The sequence below is a fragment of the Phascolarctos cinereus genome, unplaced genomic scaffold (genome assembly GCF_003287225.1).
Source record: "Phascolarctos cinereus isolate Bilbo 61053 unplaced genomic scaffold, phaCin_HiC Scaffold_5;HRSCAF=322, whole genome shotgun sequence".
Classification (NCBI taxonomy): Eukaryota; Metazoa; Chordata; class Mammalia; order Diprotodontia; family Phascolarctidae; genus Phascolarctos; species Phascolarctos cinereus.
The window spans coordinates 108155372-108177102 of record NW_027555958.1 but is presented as its reverse complement, the minus strand read 5'-3'; the positions used below and the strand labels follow the sequence as shown (position 1 = coordinate 108177102).

At 36.1% G+C, this 21731-nt stretch overlaps 1 protein-coding gene across 1 annotated transcript in view; it reads right to left on the bottom strand.

Annotated features, from left to right (window-relative positions):
- The window catches only part of EPM2A (EPM2A glucan phosphatase, laforin), a 164760-nt gene that overhangs the window by 86109 nt on the left and 56920 nt on the right, over positions 1–21731 (bottom strand). Inside the window, exon 2 of the mRNA XM_020986551.2 lies at positions 7074–7248. Coding sequence (XP_020842210.1) covers positions 7074–7248 — 175 coding nt within the window. The remainder of the gene's footprint in view (positions 1–7073; positions 7249–21731) is intronic.

Sequence of the window (21731 nt, the reverse complement as noted above, 5' to 3'; positions counted from 1 at the left end):
TATTCCTGACATATAAGATTATTATGAGAAAAGAAACTAAGTTTACACAAATTCATTTTTTAAAAATCATATGGGCTATAAAGTCTATATTTTTCAAACCTGATATCAGAATAGATTTCACTATAGATTTTATGATTCCAAATAAGTAAGACTGTTGTTTAGCAGCAGCATGCTCATACTTCAGTCCCCCAGTCCATAGGCCTAGAGAGAGGTTGTTTGAAGTAAATATCAAAGAGTTATCAAACCAATCATGATAACAAAACATGACTGGAATTTTCTTTTCACTAGTTATTTTAATCAGACAAATTTCAATTCAAAGAATATTTATTAAATGACAACCATATGCAAGTTATGTGCTAGGAAGACAAAAAATGGTAAGGTCTCCATCCTCAAAAAGCTTATGTTCTACTAGACACAGGTAGGGGATATCTAAGCAGATAAGCATAATTAAGGGCCTGGTATTTGGTGGGGGCAACTAAGAAGTCCAGACTAGGGGCTCTTGGGATACACAGGGAACATTCTTACCTGGGGGAATCATGGAAGGCTTCATACAGCAATTGGGCCCCTAACCTGAGCTGTGAAGGAATATAAGGATGCTGGAGGGGGTGGAGATGAGGAGACATGAAGAGAGATAAGGAGATAGCTCATTCCAGTTATTGTATGTAGGGATGTGGGGGAGATCACATCAGGTTCAGAGATGAGCTATATCTATCTAATTTAGCTAAAATGTAGAGTGAGTAAAGGAGAATGCTGTAAAGGAAGGCTGGAAAGAGAGGTTGAAGCACACTGTCTGATGCTTTAGACAACAGGCTCGAGAGTCTGTATTTTACTCTAAAAACAATAGGTTGATCCTCTTTTCAAGGCTGCTTATATGATTTTTTTTCACTTCAAATTAATTATTTTGCATTTGCTTTTGAAAAGATGTAGAAAACATAATAATATCATAAATTGTGTAAAATCAGTAGTTTGTGAGATTTTAATCACTTTTCAACTGAAGAAAATGGAACTATATTATACAGCTTTTCTTCTGAGCCAAATATCTTTAAGGCATAAATATAAATTTGAATGTTTTCTAAAATATAACATTTTTCAAAGTATTTAAAGTATACTATTCATAAAACCTAATACAGATCTCTTGAGAGATTATTTAATTGGCATCAATTCTCTTTCAAGTCAGAGAAATTTGAGTCCCTAACCACAAAATGTCTCATTAAATTAGTTACCTATGCCCTTGAATGCCAAACATCCATTCTATTGAGTGCTTTACTATACTACAGAGTTCTGATATTATCATTTACAATCTCCTGAGATTATACCTGGTTCTCTAAAAATAACTGTTGATGGGATTTTGTTTCCTTAGAACTACTTCTAAATGGAAAGATCAATTTATGAACTGAATACTTCCTCCTTTTATCCACACTGAGATGTTGAAAACTTTATTAAGGCCAAACTGCTAAATAGTCGGAAACATCAGTTACCCTCTCTAAGACTCAGTTTTCTCATCTGTAAAATGAGTGAGCTGAATGAGTTGATTTTTGAGATCCCTTCCACCTCTAAAATTGTATGATCTCTAATATATGATTCACTCACATTTATCTGAATCCTGGATTCCCAGGTTAGTGTGCAGGATGATAATATACCTTTTAGTCTTTGATATAGCAAGCCTTATGGTAGAAAAGTAGTAATAGTTCACATTACTAAAGGATTTCTTCCAAGTCAAGTCAATAAAAGCACAAAAGGGAGAGATAAGAAGGTATTAACATGCTAAATGAAAGTTAAGCCATTAAACCCCATTACCCCTTTACAAAGTGTGAAGTTTCCCTGATGAAACTAGAAGGGTAGTTTGCCATTGTCTGACCAAAGATTAGCCAAACCCCTGGTGGCTTTTAAAAAATAAGCCTGTCAGCTCTGAGAGTCAACTGAAGCAGAAAATGGCTTTGTGGAATGTGATTCCTGTGTCAGAGAGCAAGGACAATGAGGTAAATTATCATTCTTTCCCCTTCACCCCTTCCCCAGTGGCATGGTATCTTTCAGCAGAGCTCCTTGCCCAGCAGGAGATACCATAATTCAGCAAAAAGAATAAACAAAAGCAACTCTAAGGAGTGTTAATCTGGCTTCAGTGAAAAGAGCCAAGGAAAAGGAAGAGAGCTAGGCATCTAAAAGTCAAGATTAGGGAAGAAGATCCAGGGGCACTATGAGTACATCATGAGAAGGAAAAGGACATTAGGGGCCTGCAATTCTAAATGGGTAAGTTGCCTTGGTGAGGTATTCCCTACATTTATATCTCATTATCAATATACTATACTCTAAGTTTATGCTTACTCTTACAAATGCTATTGTCTATATTTGCAGAAGAGTGCAGCCCAGATTTATGGGAGGAATCTTTTGTAGCTTCTGTTTTTACTATGTGATCCTGGTAAATTATTTTCCTTTGAGCTAATTGTGTCTTCTGGCTGACTTCTAAAGAACAGCATACCAGTGGGGGCTCATGAGCTCTCATTTTAGGAATGCAGATCCATGGAGTATCTTGAAACTTGAGAGTAGATGCTCCACCTACACAAGGACCTAAGCAAAAAAAAATGTGAATACCAAATTGGGAAGATAATAAGTCTTACGGAGTGCTATATTTCTATAATATTTAAAAGTTAATAAATGTTTACAACCACCCTATGAGATGTTACAAACATACAATCTCCATTTTCCAAATGAGGAAACTGTAGCTCTGAAAAGTCATGAATGCTGAAGTTCCCATCAATAGTATCAGAGTCAGGATTCAAATCCAGACTTCCTTATTCCGAGGCTAGTACTATTATAAGTACCCAATATTACCTCTACTACAGCCTGCTATAGTATAGTTTGCTGCAAATGCCCTTCTTAAAGCAGCAAGGCAAAGGTTGTGCTGGTGATGAAGTGAATTCTTACCTTCCTTCTCCTTGCCTTTTTAGTAAGGCTCTCTCTTATTTTTGTGATTTCTCTTTGAAGGTCCTACCCCTTCTTACGTTTTCACTTCACAGTAAACTGTTAAAATTAATAACTCTATCTCTAAGAGAATCATAGTTTACAAAAGGGAAGCTGTCCAGTCCCTCCACTGAATCAGCATGGTTATCAGCTAGAGATATTAAACATGCTGGACAAATCACAGGGTTTCATTTTGCAAATGCCTCCATCTTCATCAATCTAGACATATGTGATTTTTGTATGTCATTCTCCATAATTAATTGTTTATAATTCACTAATATTACTGTTCTATACATTGTATGTTAATAATAACAGCTTACAGTTAATAATTTATAGCTAAAAATACCTTAATATTCATTTATCATTGTTATCCTCAAAACAACATCTTATCTCCATCTTCTCTAGCAGATTGGGCATACCACCACTCTCACTTTTTCTAATCTTCATTCTCTCCTTATCTACTGGCTCCTCCCCTGCTGCCTATAAACACACTCAAATCTCTTCCATCCTGAAAAAAATCCTAAAATGTCTCCCAGCTATTGTCCCATATCTCCCCTCCCCTTTCTTAGCTAATCTCCAAAAGGCTCGTACAGTTTGTGCCTGCACTTTTTCCCCTCACTCTGTATAGAGGAAAAAAAAAACCTGCTGGTAGAGGATTTCACTTTAATGAAAAACACCTCTACTTTCTGAACTCTTTTATTTTACACTGGTATATGCCCATATTTGTTTCCTGTCTAATCACAAGACAGGAATACTCTATCATCTTATTTAAAGTAGCTAAATCCAAAGAGAGGGAGGATAGTACAGTGGATAAGGAGCCAGTCTCTGAGTCAGAAAGACTTGAATTTAAGTCTTCTTTTTGACACATCCAAAATGTGAAACTCTGTCCAAGTTGTCCTTGGCAATTCATAGGGAATTCTCGAAGATAGTAAAAGTTGCAAAACAGCTGCAAATCTGCATTGGCAGAGGAGTTTCCTCAGAGAGTTCTCTAGGCCAATGAAATCATTGAAAAAGTAAAAAAAAATCTAACACACTAAAATCAATGGAAGGTATTTCTACATGCTGTTCATTATTTAACTAGCGGAGTGGAAGGGAATCCTTTAAAGTTGAGTTATAACACCTGTTTACAGAGGCGCTATCTTCTACACTTGTTATTTATTGCTCAGTTACTGGTGAGAAATTATCTCTTTTATAGAAATAAATGGAGAGAGGAGAAGAAACAAGAATCAATCTCTCAAAGCCCACCTCCGCATGAGTTGGGCTAAATACCTGTTCACAAGCGTATCCATTGTGAATGCCAAATGCAAACTATTTTCAGATTAACCAGGTGTACAAGTAACAATTACAATGCAAGTCCTAAAACCTGGGCTCTTAAAAAACTCCAACAAGGGATGAAGGTTTCTATATTAAAAAAGAATGTTCAGCATGGTTAAGGCTTTGTTTTAATATTGATAGTCTCCTGGTATACAACATCCTAGGATTTCTGTTGGTGCAATTTACAATTTGAGATAACCCCCTCTTTCAGGACAGGATTTATATTCCTCAGCATTCAGTAAAAACTCTAAGAAAGTACCTTCAGCAGGTTCAGCTGCTTATGTGTGTGTGCTGCAGAGGATTTTAAATGCATTGCTTCTAAGATAAACAAACAAATGACAAATAGCATTGTCCCCACAAAAAAAATAAACCAGAATATCTTTATTAAAAATTGACATCTGACTTCCAGGACCAAGATGGCAGAATGAGGAAGTAACCCTCTGAAGGCCTCCCAAATTTCCCTCCACACAGCTAGAAAACTGCCTCAGAATTGGTCTAGGAGCAAGGAAGCAGCTTACCAGCCCTGCAGGAAAAGTCTGTCTCACTGGGGCGGGAGGGAAGCAAGGTCCAACAAGTGAGGAGCAGCTAGCCTCATAGTAGGGGCCTTCAGCAAGATTCCAAGCCTGTGGCAATTCACCAGTGAGGCCTTACCCTTCTGCAAGCCAGCAACCCTCTAGGCAAGTGAGCAGTCCGTACAGCACAGCAAGGCCTCACTGCAGAAATCCCAGCCCCAGCACAAGCCACCATCAAGGCCTTGATCCTATTGCTGACCAATAATGAAGCTCCATCCCAGGTCTGGCCAACTGCAACACCCTGCCCTTGGGGCAGATCAGCAACAAGGTCCCTCCTCCAGGGCAGCCACCAGAAAGACTCTGTTACCACTGCAACTTGGCAGCAAGGTCCCACCTCTGTAGCAGGCCAGCAGCTAAACCCCATACCCAGAGGAGGCCAATGGGGAGGCCCCAGCCCCTAGTACAAGCCAGAAGAGAAGCCTACCCTCCAGAGAAAGCAAGCAGCTAAGCCCTGAAGCCCAGTGAAAGGCAGCAGTAAGACCAGAGTCCAATTCTCACATGAAAACACCAAATCTCTCTCTCTCTCTCTCTCTCTCTCTCTCTCTCTCTCTCTCTCTCTCTCTCTCTCTCTCTCTCTCTCTCTCTCTCTCTCTCATATACACACACACACACACAAACACACACACCCCACAAAGACAGAAAAAAATGAGCAAAAAAAGAGTTGACTATAAAAAGTTACTATGGTGATGGGGAGGATCAAGGTATAAGTTTAGAAGAGGACAATAGGGTCAAAACTGTACATGTGAAGCCTCAAAGAAAAATGTAATTTGGTCTCAGGCCCTAAAAGAATTCCTGGAAGAGCATTAAAAGAATTTTAAAAAGCAAATTAGAGAAGGAGAAGAAAAATTGGGAAAAGAAATGAGAATAATCCAAGAGAATCATGTAAAAGAAAATAGATTCAGAAGATATAATATAAGAAGAACAAAACCTCAAGGATATCAAGGGAATCAATGGGGAAAAAAAATGTGAAAGAAAGTGATTTGGTTGTACCAAATCTCAAACTGTATTACAAGGCAGTAATTATCAAAATAATCTGGTACTGGCTAAGAAACAGAGTAGTGGATCAGTGGAATAGATTAGATACAAATTACACTTAGGTGTAGACCAACATTGCTCTCCCAAAGACATCCAAAAAAGGGAAACGGATCCATTAGTACAAAAATATTTATAGCAGCTCTTTTTCTGGTGGCTGAGAATTGGAAATCAAAGGGTTGCCCATCAATTGGGAAATGGCTAAACAAGCTGTGGCATATGATTGTAATGGAATGTTATTGTGGTATAAGAAATGACAAGGAGGATGATTGCAGAAAAACCTGGAAAGACTTGCATGAACTGATGTACAGTGAAATGAACAGAACCAGAAGAATGCAGTACACAGTAACAGCAATATTGTTCAGTGAAGAATTGTAAATGACTTAGCTATTCTCAGCAATACAATGATCCAAGACAATCCCAAAGGACTAATGATGAAGTATACTATCCATCTCCAGAGAAAGAACAGATACTGATTAAATAGAGACTGAAGCATGCTGTTTTTCACTTTCTTTCATTTTTTTCTTTTATTTGAGTCTTCCTGTACAAAATGACTAACGTGGAAATGTTTTACATAATTGCATATGTATAACCTATATCTGATTGCTTACCATCTCAGGGAGAGGGGAGAGGAGAGAGAAAGGGAGGGACAGAATTTGGAACTCAAAACTTTAAATAAAAATTTTTTTTAAAAAATTTTAATGCCATTATTTCTTCTCTTTTCAACTGCTAAAGAAATGGCCTTAAATATCCCCAAAAAATACATCTTCAGGGTAGCTATGCAAAGAGCACTAGCCTAGGAGACCTGAATTCTAGTCCTAATTCTGTCCTCAATTTTGTGACCTTAAGTCAATTCACATTTCTGAGCCTCACTACCTTTATTTGTTTGAAAAAAAGAAAGTAAGACCAAATGATGCCTGAGACCCCTTCAATCTCTAACATTTACTGATTCTATGAATTGAAGCCCCTATGTAGATCCCTCACTGGCAAGATTTCAAAGTATTAGATCTTTGAACATATGAGTTGACAGGTGCCCAAGTGACCACGGTTTTTACAGGCAAAAAAAATGGAGGGAATCCCTTTGTTTCTTTAAAAAGCAATCTAGTATCCCCCATTTTGGCTAAATGGATTCAGGTATTTTTCTGTCTGATCAAACCTGAATAACAGCTGTCTGCTTCAACACACGGCTGCTCTTACCTTGAATAATGCATAGCTTGGTGGCCTGCAATGTTAAAATAGAAATCAGTTGTATGCTTCATCTCGTTCGTGTGCCCCGTGGCCTCGATCCAGTGTCCAATGGGGAGACAGTACACACCATCTACCAAGTTGTTTTCATTATAAGTACTACAGCGGTCATGGTGAGGCCCATTACCTATAACAAGAAGAAATGACATACACAGCAATTAAATCCATGTTCTGTTTAAACAGTCTCAAAGTAAACTAGGGCTAGATAACCAACAGTTGTAAATGGATAACGAGGCATTAATGAGATTTCTTGAGGATGTCTAAGTTTTGAGTAAAGCTACAACTTATAGTAAGTAAGCACTGTGGCAAACTAATTAACCCTTTCAGGTCAGTATAGTAATCTTCCATCTACTGACACCCTAAAGGACTCATTGCAAATCAGACACTTTCATAGAATAAATGCACATGGAAATAATCTAAAGCACAAAAGGCTACTTCAGTACATAACTTTTAACTTTTCAGAAAGCAAATTATGGCTACTAAACAAGGGAGACCAGAATTTCAGTTCTAATTATTCTGCTAATTTTCCACTAACTTGGATCAGCCTTTTAACCTCTATGGGCCTCAGTTTCCTCATCTGAAAAATAAGGAAGTTAGACCAGATGCTGTCTAAGGCTCTTCCAATTCTAAAACTGTACACATTGAATTGTTTATCTCACTGTAATAGACATAAGGTAACATGAGAGGCTGAGAGATAGCTTGGTGTAGTGGACAGAGAGCTGGCCTGAGATTCTATAAGACCTGTGATCAAATCCTCTTATGCATACTGGCAGTGTGACCATGGGCAAATCTTTGAATTTCTGGGTGCCTCCAGACAACTCTGTAAAACTATAAACTGAAAGATGGTTGCTGATCTGAATTGCTAAAGAGAGTTTGCTCAATGGGAGTTCCACACAATGATCATAGGTCAGGATTTTTTTTTAATGACATTCACCTGCACATAATAACATTTCTCTAATATGAGCTAACTCTTTCTCAAATCAACCAATTAACAAGCATTTATTAAACATTACCACACGAAATTAAACTGAGTAGAATGCAGCAAAATAAGTTTTGTGTTCTACAGCTATCAAAATTATTTCCCTTAGTTATTTGTCAAATTCTAATTTCAAGATGACCTATTTCTCTATCTTTGATTGATACCCTCAAGAAGAATTCAGCATTCTACTTCTCCACAAAGAAGGCTGTGCCTGCCAAAATAGCCAGTATACTGGGTACCTTCTTAGTCAAACCACTAGTAAATTAAGTGAGAAAAATCTATGTTAGTGGTACAATGGATAGAGCACTGGCCCTGAAGTCAGGAGGACCTGAGTTCAAATCCGACCTCAGACCAAACACTTAACACTTACTAGCTGTGTGACCCTGGGCAAGTCACTTAACCCCAATTGCCTAAAAGCAAAAAAAAAAAGAAAAAGAAAAAGAAAAATCTGTGTTAGAAGCTGGATTTTTACCCAGGTCTTCTGAATACAGGCCCAGGACCACCAAACTGCCTAAGCTCCTTTCCAATAAAAGATGTAATTCATAAGTAAGCAAGAAAAATCTCACTCACAAAGGCTTGTGGGAAGACACGCACAATAATACATCGTTCATGCAACTCTGAATAGGCCAAATCCATTTCAAAAAAGTTGGAATTATAAAAGAATATTCACTAAATTATTTATACCTTTTGACTCATTGATCCCATTCCTAGAGATATACTCCAAAGATGGTCAAAGAAATAATATTCATAATAGCTAATATTCATAGTAGTATTTTTGTCAATAGCAAAAAAACCCAACCCCACGTCAATCACTGAATATCTAAACAAATTGCGGTATATTGATATAATTGTTACATTTTGTAGAAAAACAATGAAGATGAAGTATTCAGAGAATCACAGGAAGATGTACCTGAATTAATGCAAATTAAGCAGAACTAAAAATAAACCAACAAGCAAACAAAAAACACCAAAATCCATTACACGGCTCAAAGTCTTAAAAAGCTTGGCTGGTTGTATGTACATGTGAAAGGCCAGGAAAGCCGTCAAGCCAGAAATAGACAATGACCCTGGACCAGGTTTTAGCTTTTGTGATGGCTTAAATTCATTTGCACAACAGATTGTGAACCACACTCAGTCCCCTAAAACACTACAAAGATATTGGACCTCCACTGTTCCCTGGAATTTCTGTATCAGAAATCCCCTCAACTTGGAATTAAACAAGAAGACACAAAGTCTCTCTAACCCTAAGCTAGAGAGAGAGAGTTGGGGCCTCTGTGATCAGGAACTATATGGAACCCTAGTTGTTCAGTCTTGTCTGATTCTTTGAGATCCCAAGAAACATACTACATAGGTTTTCTTCGCAAAGATACTGGAGTGGTTTGTCATCTCCTTCTCAAGGGGCAGCTAGGCGGCGCAGTGGTTAGAGCACCGGCCCTGGATTCAGGAAGACCTGAGTTCAAATCGATCTCAGAAACATAACACTTACTAGCTATGTGACCCTGGGCAAGTCACTTAACCCCTACTGCCCCCCCCAAAAAAAAGATAAGCATTTCCTTCTCAAGTAGGTTAAGGCAAATAATGGTTAAGTGACTTACTCAGGGTCACACATAGTAAACATGTGAGGACAAATTTGAACTCAGCTCTCTCAGACTACAGGCCCATGCTCTATTCACTGAATCATCTAGCTTCCTCTTATGATCCTAGGCTCTAAACCAATTTACATGGAATTCTATCAAGCAATAATCCCTCTTCATACCAACGTGGAGAATTTCATGCAAATGTACAGGGGGGAGGAGGGAAGTTACAATTAGTTCAAAAATATATAAAAGTGAGGGTAGTAGTTATCTGAAGTAAGTTCTCCTCTGTGTACCAAAGAACTTAGTGCCCGAGGCAAAGACTTCCCAGATAATAAAGTCCCATCTAAACCAAGACTCTGAAAGAAGTATGTAAGCCTATAAACTACTCTGACAGAAAAACAAGGAAACCTGAGAATAGTTGTGTTTTTATTTTGTTTTCCCTAATCCATTGATGACGTATGTCTAGGATTCTGTATTTCTCACCCACCCAACCCCCCAAAAAAAATTTTGTAGCAAAGGAAAATCTATTGGTTTTAAACTACAAGACCCATAGAAGATCCCATTAATCCTCCTAGGAGAAAGAAATAACACCCCAAATAAGAGGTCACCGTGCCATGCTGGCAATAATAATCAGCAAGGATCAGCAGTAACCAGGACACCAATTCTGCAACACTGAACAGCAGTTTTATAAGACCAGTAGGGATCAATACCCAGCAAAGATTATGTATCCACAGCATAAGAAATAGGCAAGAGTTTCAAATAAACACATTTTTAAAATCTCCAACAAGAAAATTTCACTATTATACCAAAACTGACACCAAGTTTTAAGTCTCAGTGAGTATAAAAATGGTGGTGCCACTGATACTGTTATAGGAATACTTTATTTCCTTTTATTAACTTTTTGTCATTTGGCGCTTAGGGCCATTTCTCCTACAAATTTTGATTAACTAAAAGTCTGTCTTCTGTGAATATTAATCTTGGTGACCTATAAATCTTCCCCCTCGATAAGCCTATTTGTGAAACCTCCAAATGTAGTTTAATCTGTAACCTGACTTAGTTTACCTACAGATTTTGTTTGCTGTTGAAGTTTGTTCAACTTTTATGATACTAAAGGAAGTGTGGGATTATAGATCTATCTTCTCCTTAACTTCTATAGCCTAAGAGGAATATACAAGATTGCAATATGTAAAAGAACTGTTTCTCTGTCAGGGATGTAATTTTGCCTATAAGAGGGCTTGTGAGAATCCTAATGATTGTTTGGGTTTTTTCTGAGGCCCAAACCTATGCTTGAGCATAATAATAAAACCTAGGTTTTTACCTCTATAGTTTCGGCATTGTGGTAAATGTAATTTGGCAGCAGTTACCTAACACATGAACTGAGAGAACAGATATTTCTCCCATAACAATAGGAGTAAGAAAATGGAAAATGGGGGGAGGTGTTGCTGGTTATAAAAAGGTATGAGTTCAGCTTGTATGCAGTTAAATTTGAAGTAGCAGTTGGACATTTAGGAGAGAGGTTTTGTGAGTATCTGGAGATAAGGATTAGAATGCAACTGAGTTATAGTCAATTACCAACCACTGTCACTTCTAGAATCAAAACATTTCCACTCATACAATTCTTCTCCATTCCTACTGCCACACCAATCAGCTCCTGCCCAGAAGAGCGCTGAAACCGAGATCTTTCCCACTCTAATCCATATTGTTTTCCAGCTTCTCTATAAACTATACTAACCCACTCAACTATATTTTACCATCCTTTAGGAATTCAGCATCATATCTCATGAAAGAAAGCACACATTCTGGTTACAAAAAGCTCACCAAGCTTTACCACTGTCCTCCCTGCAGAAAGCCCCTTTTTATGAAAGGAACAGGGAAAAAAGAGTAAGAACCCTAAAGACAAATTTTACCTACATCACTATTAACCCTAATCTATTGGAGAATGGCTAAACAAGCTGTGGTCTATGACTGTAATGGAATATTACTGTGCTATAAGAAATGGCAAGCAGAATGATTTCAGAAAAACCTGGAAAGACTTACATGAACTGATGCATAGTGAAGTAGAAAGAACCAGGAGAACACTGTACACAGTAACAGCAATACTGTTGGACGAAGAATTGTAAATGACTTAGCCATTCTCAGCAATACAATGATCCAAGACAATCCCAAAGGACTAATGATGAAGTATACTATCCGTCCCCAGAGAAAGAATTGATATTGATTGAATAAAGAACAGATATTGATTGAATACAGACTGCTATTTTTCATTTTCTTTCTTTCATTTTTTTTCTTTTACTCAAGTCTTCTTGTACAAAATTACTAATACGTAAATATTAAAAAATAATTCTAAGGCTAGCACTGCTATCAAATATGGTCTTTATTCCTGTGAAAATCCCTATTTTTGATTCCTCCTTCTAGCCAACAATTAGTTCTCTTTGTTTTTTAATTAAATTTTATTTCTCTCAATTAACAAGCATTTATTTTCTTCCCTACTCCTAATGGGAAAAAAAAAGATAAAGAAAACCATCTTAATAAATATGCATAATAAAGCAAAACAAATTCCCACATTAGGCCTGTCTAAAAATCTATGTCTCGTTCTGTCCTCTGAATCCATCTCTTTTCTGAAAGGAGGAGGATCCTCTGGAACCATGGTTGTTTCATTATTTTGATTGGAATTCCTACGTCTTTGTTTATTTTTATAATGTTATTAGATTATTGTTCAATTAGTTTCCAGTTCTTTGCCAACACAAAAAGAACTGCTAATAATATTTCTGTACCTATGGGTCCTTTTCCTCTTTCTCTGAGTTCCCTTCAGTGATCCAAGTGAAACATCACTCCTCTTACCTCTACTACCTTCCCTCGCGCACAGAACTTAACGTGTTAAGCATGTAAGACAAGTAATAAATGTACTTCTGATTATTTTTTGGTAGCTCAGTAACTATAGAGAACATTTATATAATTTTGTCACGAACAGAGATAATTCCTTTGCTCCTTCATCAGCTTTACCACTTATTACTTAATCTCAAGAAAAATCGAGTCTTGAAAAATGTTACAGATCTCATACAGACTTGTACTCGGCACATATTGGGTGTTCCACAGTATCTGTTGTACTGAAGTGAATATCACTCTATACTGTCAAATTAAAAGTAAAGGATGGCTCCCTTTATAAAACATCACTGTTCTTCCCAGATAAATCAAATTTATCAATTTGCTACCAACTGCTATATCTATCATGCCATGTGTATTTTAAAATGTGGTATTTAATATTTAAAATGTGGTAAAGGGAAAAGGATTAGGACTGAACCTATGATTTCATAAGGATAGGGGACTTCCAAGTAAGGAAATTCCCTCTGGTAATTCAGCTTTACACCTTCTCTGCACCTTATAGATCTAAAGAACTGCCTGATGCCCTGAGGATTTTAGTGATTTACTCAGGGTCACACAGCAAGTATGTCAGAAGCAGGACTTGGACCCATGACTTTCTGGCTTTGAAGCCAGTCATCTGTCCACTATGCAACATTACCTCTAAAATGTAATACATAACCTAAAACCAGATCCAAATCTAGAGCTTTCACTGCACAGTGCTGAAGTCTTAGGGCAGTCCTAAACAGTTGTTTCTTAAGCAACTTTAGTTACTTTAGGGGACACTCTAAATAAAACATTTTAAATTATACATATATATTTAATTAAAGGGTTAGCTCATTTCCAAGTTGCCAAGCACCAGTTCCATAATTAGCAATGTGATGTTCATTTGTTACATATATAAGTTCTGAAGCTACCTTAAATGAAACTCTTTTCTAGCTGATGAGCTGAGGTACATAAAAGATCCTTTTATAAGTGAAATATGCATATATATGTTTCAGACAAAACATGCCAGCAAGGCTTGATCATTGAAAATTTGGTGTTTGTATAGTCATTCTGAATAATTGTTCAATTGCTGTTTTTGTGGCAGACAGGAGGGTTAGTCTAAACCTGTGTTTTCATCAGTATGAGGAAATTTCTTCTACTATCAAGGATCAGCAAGTCTTCTGTGTTTTATAAACTTTTATAAACTGCAAGGCTGAGTAGTTAAATGACTTGTTTGTGGTCATGTACCTGGTACAATTTTGAGGCAAGAAGTGAGGTTTTATTGATTCCAAGGACAACCTTCAGTGCCCTACATGACACTGAATAGCACAGTATCAAAAATCTATTACAAACTTTCCAAATGAAATGGGGAAATACCAAGAGCATGCTAGTAAGTGTTTAACAACCAGCTCTTGGGGAGGGGGGTATACTGGACACACTTCTAAATTTAATCTGCATTAGCAGTTTCCCATGCATTTTTCTTAAGTCTTTGTTGTTGTTGTTGTTGTTGTTGTTGTTGTTCAGTCGTTTCAACTGTGTCTGACATTTTGTGACCCCATTTGGGGTCTTCTTGGCAAAGACACTGGAGCAATCTGCCATTTCCTTCTCCAGTTCATTTTACAGATAAGGAAACTAAGGCAAACAGGGTTAAGTGACTTGTCCAGGGCCACATAGCTACTAAGTATCTGAGGCCAGATCTGAATTCCAGTCCTCCTGAATCCAGGTCCATAACTCTAGCTACTGCACCAGCTAGCTGACCTTTCTTAAGTCTAGAAACCAGTAAAATAAGAAATCAAACTCTGATTTATAATATTGTTGATTTCCAAGATGTAGATGCTCACAATGAAAAGTTAATACTTTCTGGAGAGCCACAACAAATCAGCTCCCGTATACCACTGGAAAATATGCAGTCTCCACATCAACTTGTGCAGACTCAGCCAAACACCACCTGTTCAAAAGTTGTATATTATCAACCACAATGATCACCTATTCCCAGAAGTCCATTTCACTGAGCGCTTAATTTCGCATCCAAGAGAACTTATTTTCAACCCCAGACACATGACGAAACACGCTACCTAACTATTGCAAGGGAGGCAGTATACATATAGAGAGGCGATGTAGATCTAGACATACACATACATATATATATATATATATACATATATATATATATATATACACACATGCATACATATATACATATATAAATATAGTATGTATGTGTGTATTATACATACGCATATATATATACTAGTTACAAAGGCTTTATTTTTCTCTCTTTCATGGGGGTAGGAAAAGATGACAGAGAGAGAAGGAAGATTTTCATATTAGGAAAAAATAATTAAATTACAAAAAATAAAACAAATTATAAAGAAAAGAATAGAAAAAAATAGTAGATTTGGATTTGGAAACTCAGGTTTAAATTCTGGTTGTGCGACCTTGGGAAAGTCGTATAGTTTCTGTTTCTTCACCTATAAAATCTCATTCTTGTTGTTTGTTTGTCTTTTGTAAATAATACTGTATTTCCCAATTATAAGACAGGAAAAATATAGCTAGACAGCAAGCCCTATGAGAGGAAAAACCTGAGAATTTTAGTGCACTTCAAGGTTAAAATGAGTGTGCCAGTGAGAGTCAGAGTAGTAAAATGGAAACATCCCTGATTTTTGAGTCAGAAGACTTGGGTTTTTATTTACTTGGGCAAGTTACTTGGCCTCTCTGCACTCAGTTTCCTCATCTATATAATGAGGTATAAACAAGATGATCTCTAAAGTTTGTTTCAGCTCTAAATCTATGATCTTCACAAAAGAGAGGAAAAGTATCCATCTATACAAAAATATTCATATGAATTCTTTTGTGACAGCAAAGAATTAGAACAAATTGCTAATAAACTAATGGCTGAAAAAACTATGGCATGTGAAGATGATGGAATATTATTGTGCTGTTAAGAAATCAGAAAGAAGACAATTTCAGAGAGACTTGTTAATAATTATGTGAACTGATGCTGAACGAAGAGAGCAGAATCAGGAAAATAATTTTCACAGTAACAACACTGTAAAGATAAACAACTTTGAAATTTAAGAACACTGATCAACTCAATAATTATCCATGATTCCAGAGGGCTCATGATGAAACATGCTACCTCGCTATCACAAGGGACGTGATATACATATATAAAGAGGTGATAAACATATATAAACACACACACACACATACACATACATATGCATAAAGTATTTAAGTGTGTATTATATACATTCACAAACATACACTAGTTACAAGGGCGTTATTTTTCTCTCTTTTTCACGGGGGAAGGTGGATTTGCATATTAGAAAAAAATTACAAATAAAACAAATCTGTCGGTCAAAAAAATAAATCTATGACCCTATAAAAGCACAAAAAGCAAATGCAATTTTGTACTATATTAACTATAAATGGTCCTACTATTTTACCTTGGTCATACCAACCTGTAGTATTGTACTGAATTGGAGAGCATCATAGGAGAGTGATCAAGATGATGAAAGATACAGAAACCACACCTTTTGGGCAACTATTGAAGTAACTAAGGATGTATAGCCTGGAGGAGTGAAAACTTGAAAGGGTCATGAAACCTATCGTCAAGTATATGAAGGACTTTGTGGAAGAAAAACTATATTTATTCTGCTTATGGCCAAAGGACATGAGTAATAATAATATTGAAAAGTTACAGAGAGAAAAATTTAAGATCCATCAATATAAAGAAAAAAATTCCTAACAACTAGCTCTGACTCAAAGTGGAAGAGCAGGCTCAGCAAGCAATGAGTTCCCCATCACTGGAACTTATCTAGTAATTATTGTGCTTATTGGATGACCATTTCTCAGAGATGTTACTCTTTGTTAGACTTAATTGCATTTATTCCCTGAAGACCTCAATTACATTTCTAGTACTTGTTTCAATCACATATAGAAAATTTAAAGTAAGAAATCAACCTCTAATTATAGAGGGGAAGCCTATTTGATTATTGATAGTATTAGATAACCTCTGAGGTCCCTTCCAACTTTGATATTCTGTGACTGTTTCATCATGATTCATTTATGAGTTTAGGGGCCCAGTATACATCTGGCAAGTTATTTATTAGCATTCGTAAATAAAAGTCCAAATGACATCATTTCCATAAGCTACTGGTGCACTGGCAAATGTTTAGCAACCTGCTCTCCAGAAAGAAAAAAAATAAACGTGTTTGTGTATATGTCTGTATGCTCACGGAACAATTTTAAGTTTAATCTGCATTATTAACATTTTCTCAATCACTTTCTTACAATTAGACAATCAACAAAACAATAAATTAAGCTCTGGTATGTATGTAGCCTTTGCTAAACTTCCCTAGTTATAAATGCTGGCACTGAAAATTTAACAGTCAGCCTCTAGAGAGGTTGAGCTGGCTCCAGTACACCCTTATCTTTACATATGTGTATGTGTGTGTGTGTGTGTATATGTATATATATATATATATATATATATATGAACACATATATATACACACACACACACATATATATCTCTTTATAAGTTTAAGCTAAACTTATCTTTATTACTGAGGAAAAATAATTATTCAGTTCAATGTTCCCTAGATTATCTACAGCTCATTTTGTTAGCATTTATTTTGTATATATTTATATATGTACATAGTCTTCTCTAATATAATGTATGCTCCCTGAGGTCAGGGATTGTTAATATTTATTTCTCTTTCCCCAAACCCAGCAAAGTGCCTGGTACCTAATAGGTGCTTAATAAAAGCTTTTTGACTAATTAATACTACAACTATTTGGTTACAATAATATATTAATGAAAGTAACTTTTGATTTTACTCAAGATGGGGTAAAAGTAAATTTCAACATGAGAAGCTTAACATTATGAAAAAGAGACCCACCCTAGCTTCATATTGTACTAATTAGGCCTACAGCAGTAAGAAGACAGTCATTAAAATGTAAGCAACGACTTTTCATTCTTTTTATATGTAACTCCAGCAACAAGCATAGAGCCTGACACATCGTAGACTCTTAACAAATGTCAGACTGCTCGCAAAGTCTCCCTCAAGCCTGATAAATCAGGGTATGAATTAACTCAAAAAGCTCCTTTAGGCTGAATCTGCAGGTAAAATTGACTACCAGTTCCCTACCAATTCTGTTAATTTGACGGTCCGCTGACGATGCCTAAAACTACTGAAAAAAAGCAAGGGATACCTCTAAATGTTAGTCTTATGTTAGATTTAATTGGATTTATTTCCTGAGGAGTTCAATTACATTTACAATTTTGGTTTCTGGCACACGAAGAAAAGAAAACCCTAAAATTAAGCAATCAACCTCCAAGTTAAGCAGAAAACACACCCTAATCTGACATCCTGTCCTAAACCACTAAGGCAGAGAAAGGTACAAAAAGTGGTGTCACCATTCCAACCTCCTTTACATTTTAATATTCAGGAGTAGTATGCTTTCCAAGGTTTTCAATTTGTACATTCAGAGCATCAAGATTACAGTATATATACTATGATCAAAGAGGAAAGAATGGACATAAGGAAAACCACATGCTAAGCTATAGAACAAATAAGCTCAAATCTGAAATGCAAAGCCTCAGTAAGCAGCCAGAGCCTCATGCCTGTTTTTGTTCACAATCAGATTCCAGTGAAATCTGAGCAGTAAATAAAGACATCAGTGTCCAGGGTGTGGGGATAGGATATGCAAAGAGATCCTTTCTAGGTAACAATCAAGAATGTAAACTGAAATAAGAGGATATACAAAGTGAATTCCAAACATATCTTTTAGTCCAGAACTATTATTTCATTAATGTAGTGATTCTAGATGGGGAAATTCACTCCACCAAAACAGATTGTAATTTTCTCTGGAAACCTGGAAAGTTAGGTAAGATAATGAGAGTTGAGTGGCTTGCCCTGGATCACTCGAGTTCCAGTGCCCTATTACTATTCATGTCCCATAAAATAAAGTCATGCCATATAACATATTGGCCTCTGTAATGTATCTTTTGCTAAATCTTTGAGTACTGTTAATGCACAGGTTCCTCTACAGGGCATCTGTCCTGTACTGCTGGGGAAAGATACTCTACACTTTTGTAAATCTGTGTAACATTTTAAAACTCTTTGTAATGTTCAAATCACGGTCATTAAATAACACAAACTAGATGGCATTTCATCCTAATTCCATCCCAAATTATCTTGAGTCAACTGTTTTGTGGTCTGTGGTTTTATTGATTTGAAAGAAATTGTACCATCACAAGTGTTTGCGTTATCACTGGTGCCTTGTTTTGCACGTGGTGTTTTTCTTCCACTACAAAGGAGAGCTGCATCAAGTCTAGTGTTAAGTTTCTCTAGATAACTATTAATAAAATTTAAATGTAATCAGATGCTGAAAAATTAAGCTGCCATCTGACTTTAGTTTTTCCAGCAAAGAAATTGGTAGAAAATATTTGAATTAAAATCTGCCTATGTTTAAATATTTTTTTAAAAAGCCACTATGTTGGTAATATATGGAAATGGTGATGATTTGTGTGGGTTTATTTTATAGCGTGCAACTTTGCTAAAGTTGCTTATTATTTCAAGCAGTGTTTTACTTGATTCTCTAGGATTCTCAAAATATATCATCATGACATCTGCAAAGAGTGATAGCTTTTTTCTTCTTTGCCTATTCTAATACCTTCAATTTCTTTTTCTTCTCTTATTGCTAAAGCTAACATTTCCAGTGTGATACTGAATAACAGTGGTGATAATGGACGTCCTTGTTTCATCCCCGATCTTAATGGAAATACTTCTAGCTTGTCCCCCCTTACATTGGATGCTTCCTGAAGGTTTTAGGTAGACACTATTTATAATTTAAGAAAGACTCCATTTATTCCTATGCTCTGCAGTGTTCTTCATAGGAATGGGTGTTGTATTTTGTCAAAAGCTTTTTCTGCATCTATTGAGATGATCATGTGGTTTCTGATAGTTTTGTTGTTGATATGATCAATTATGCTGATAGTTTTCCTAATATTGAACCAACCCTGCATTCCTGGCATAAATCCTACCTGGTCGTAGTGTATTATTCTTGTGATAAGTTGCTGTAATCTACTTGCTAATATTTTGTTTAAAATTTTTGCATCTATATTCATTAGAGAAATTGGTCTATAATTTTCTTTCTCTGTTTTGACTCCTCCTGGTTTAGGTATCAGCATCATGTTTGTATCATAAAAATAATTTGGTAAGATTCCTTCTTCATGTATTTTCCAAAATAGTCTATATATAGTATTGGAATTAATTATTCTTTAAATGTTTGATAGAATTCATTTGTAAATCCGTCTGGCCCTGGAGATTTTTTTCTAGGGAGCTCATCAATGTCTTGTTTAATTTCTTTTTCTGAGATGGGGTTACTTAAGTATTTTCCTTCCTCTTCTATTGATCTGGGCAATTTATATTTTTGTAAATATGTATCCATTTCACTAACATTGTCAACTTTATTGGCATACAGTTGGGCAAAATAGTTCCTAATTATTGTTTTAATTTCCTCTTCCTTGGTGGTGGCTTCACCCTTTTCATTTTTGATACTGGTAATTTGGTTTTCCTTTTTTTTAAATTAAATTAACCAAAGGTTTATCTATTTTATTGTTTTTTTTTCATAAAACCAGCTCTTACTTTATTTATTAGTTCAATAGTTTTATTAATTTCAATTTTATTAATTTCTCCCAACAGCAAGAGATAGAAAGAGAAATTCCATTTAAAGTTACTGTAGACATTATAAAATATTTAGGAGTCTACCTACCGAAACAAACCCAGAAACTACATGAACACAATTACAAAACACTTTTCACACAAATAAAGTCAGATCTAAATAACTGGAAAAACATTAGTTGCTCATAGGTAGGCCGGGTTCATATAATAAAAATGACAACTCTACCTAAGCTAATTTACTTATTCTGTGCCATACCGATCAAGCTGCCAAAAAATTATTTTATAGAGTTAGAAGAAATAATAACAAGATTCATTGGGAATAACAAAAGGTTCAGAATATCAAGGGAATTAATAAAAAGAAATGCAGGGGAAGGTGGCGTAGCCGGCTTGGTACTAGCTAAGAAATAGAGTAGTGGATCAGTGGAATAGGTTAAGTATGCAAGACACAGTAGTCAATGACTATAGTAATCTATTATTTGAGAAACCCAAAGACCCCAGCTTCTGGGACAAGAACCCACTCTTTGAAAAAAACTGCTGAGAAAACTGGAAAAGCGTATGGCAGAAACTAGGCATAGACCCAAAGCTCACACCATATACCAAAATAAAGTTAAAATAGGTTCATGATTTAGATATAAAAGCTGATACTGTAAGCAAACTGGGACAGCAAGGAATAATTTACCTATCAGATTTACAGAGAACAGAAGAATTCATGACCAAACAGGAGATAGAGAACATTATGAAATGCAAAATGGATAACTTGATTACATTAAACTGAAAAGTTTTTGCACAAACAAAGCCAATGCAACCAAGATCAGAAGGAAAGTAGAAAATTGGGGAAAAAATTTTACAACCAGTGTCTCTGATAAAGGCCTCATTTCTAAAATATACAGAGAATTAAGTCAAATTTATAAGAATACAAGTCATTCCCCAATTGATAAATGGTCAAAGGATATGACCTGGCAGTTCTCAGATGAAGAAATTAAAGCCATCTATAGTCACATGAAAAAATACTCTAAATCATTATTGATAAAAGAAATGCAAATCAAAACAACTCTGAGGTACCACATCACACCTATCAGATTGGCCAACATGACAAAACAGGAAAATGATAAATGTTGGAGAAGATGTGGGAAAATTGGAACACTAAAGCATTATTGGTGGAGTTGTGAAATGATCCAACCATTCTGGAGAACAATTTGGAACTATGCCCAAAGCGCTATAAAAATGTGCATACCCTTTGACCCAGCAATAGTACTTCTAGGACTGTATCCCAAAGAGATCATATGAATGGGAAAAGGACTCACATGTACAAAAATAATCATAGCAGCTCTTTTTGTGGTGGCAAAGAATTGGAAATTGAGAGGATGTCCATCAATTGAGGAGTGGTTGAACAAGTTGTGATATATCAATGTAATGGAATACTATTGTGCTACAAGAAATGATGAACAGGCAGACTTCAGAAAAATCTGGAAAGGGTTGTGTGATCTGATGCTGAGTGAAGTGAGCAGAACCAGGA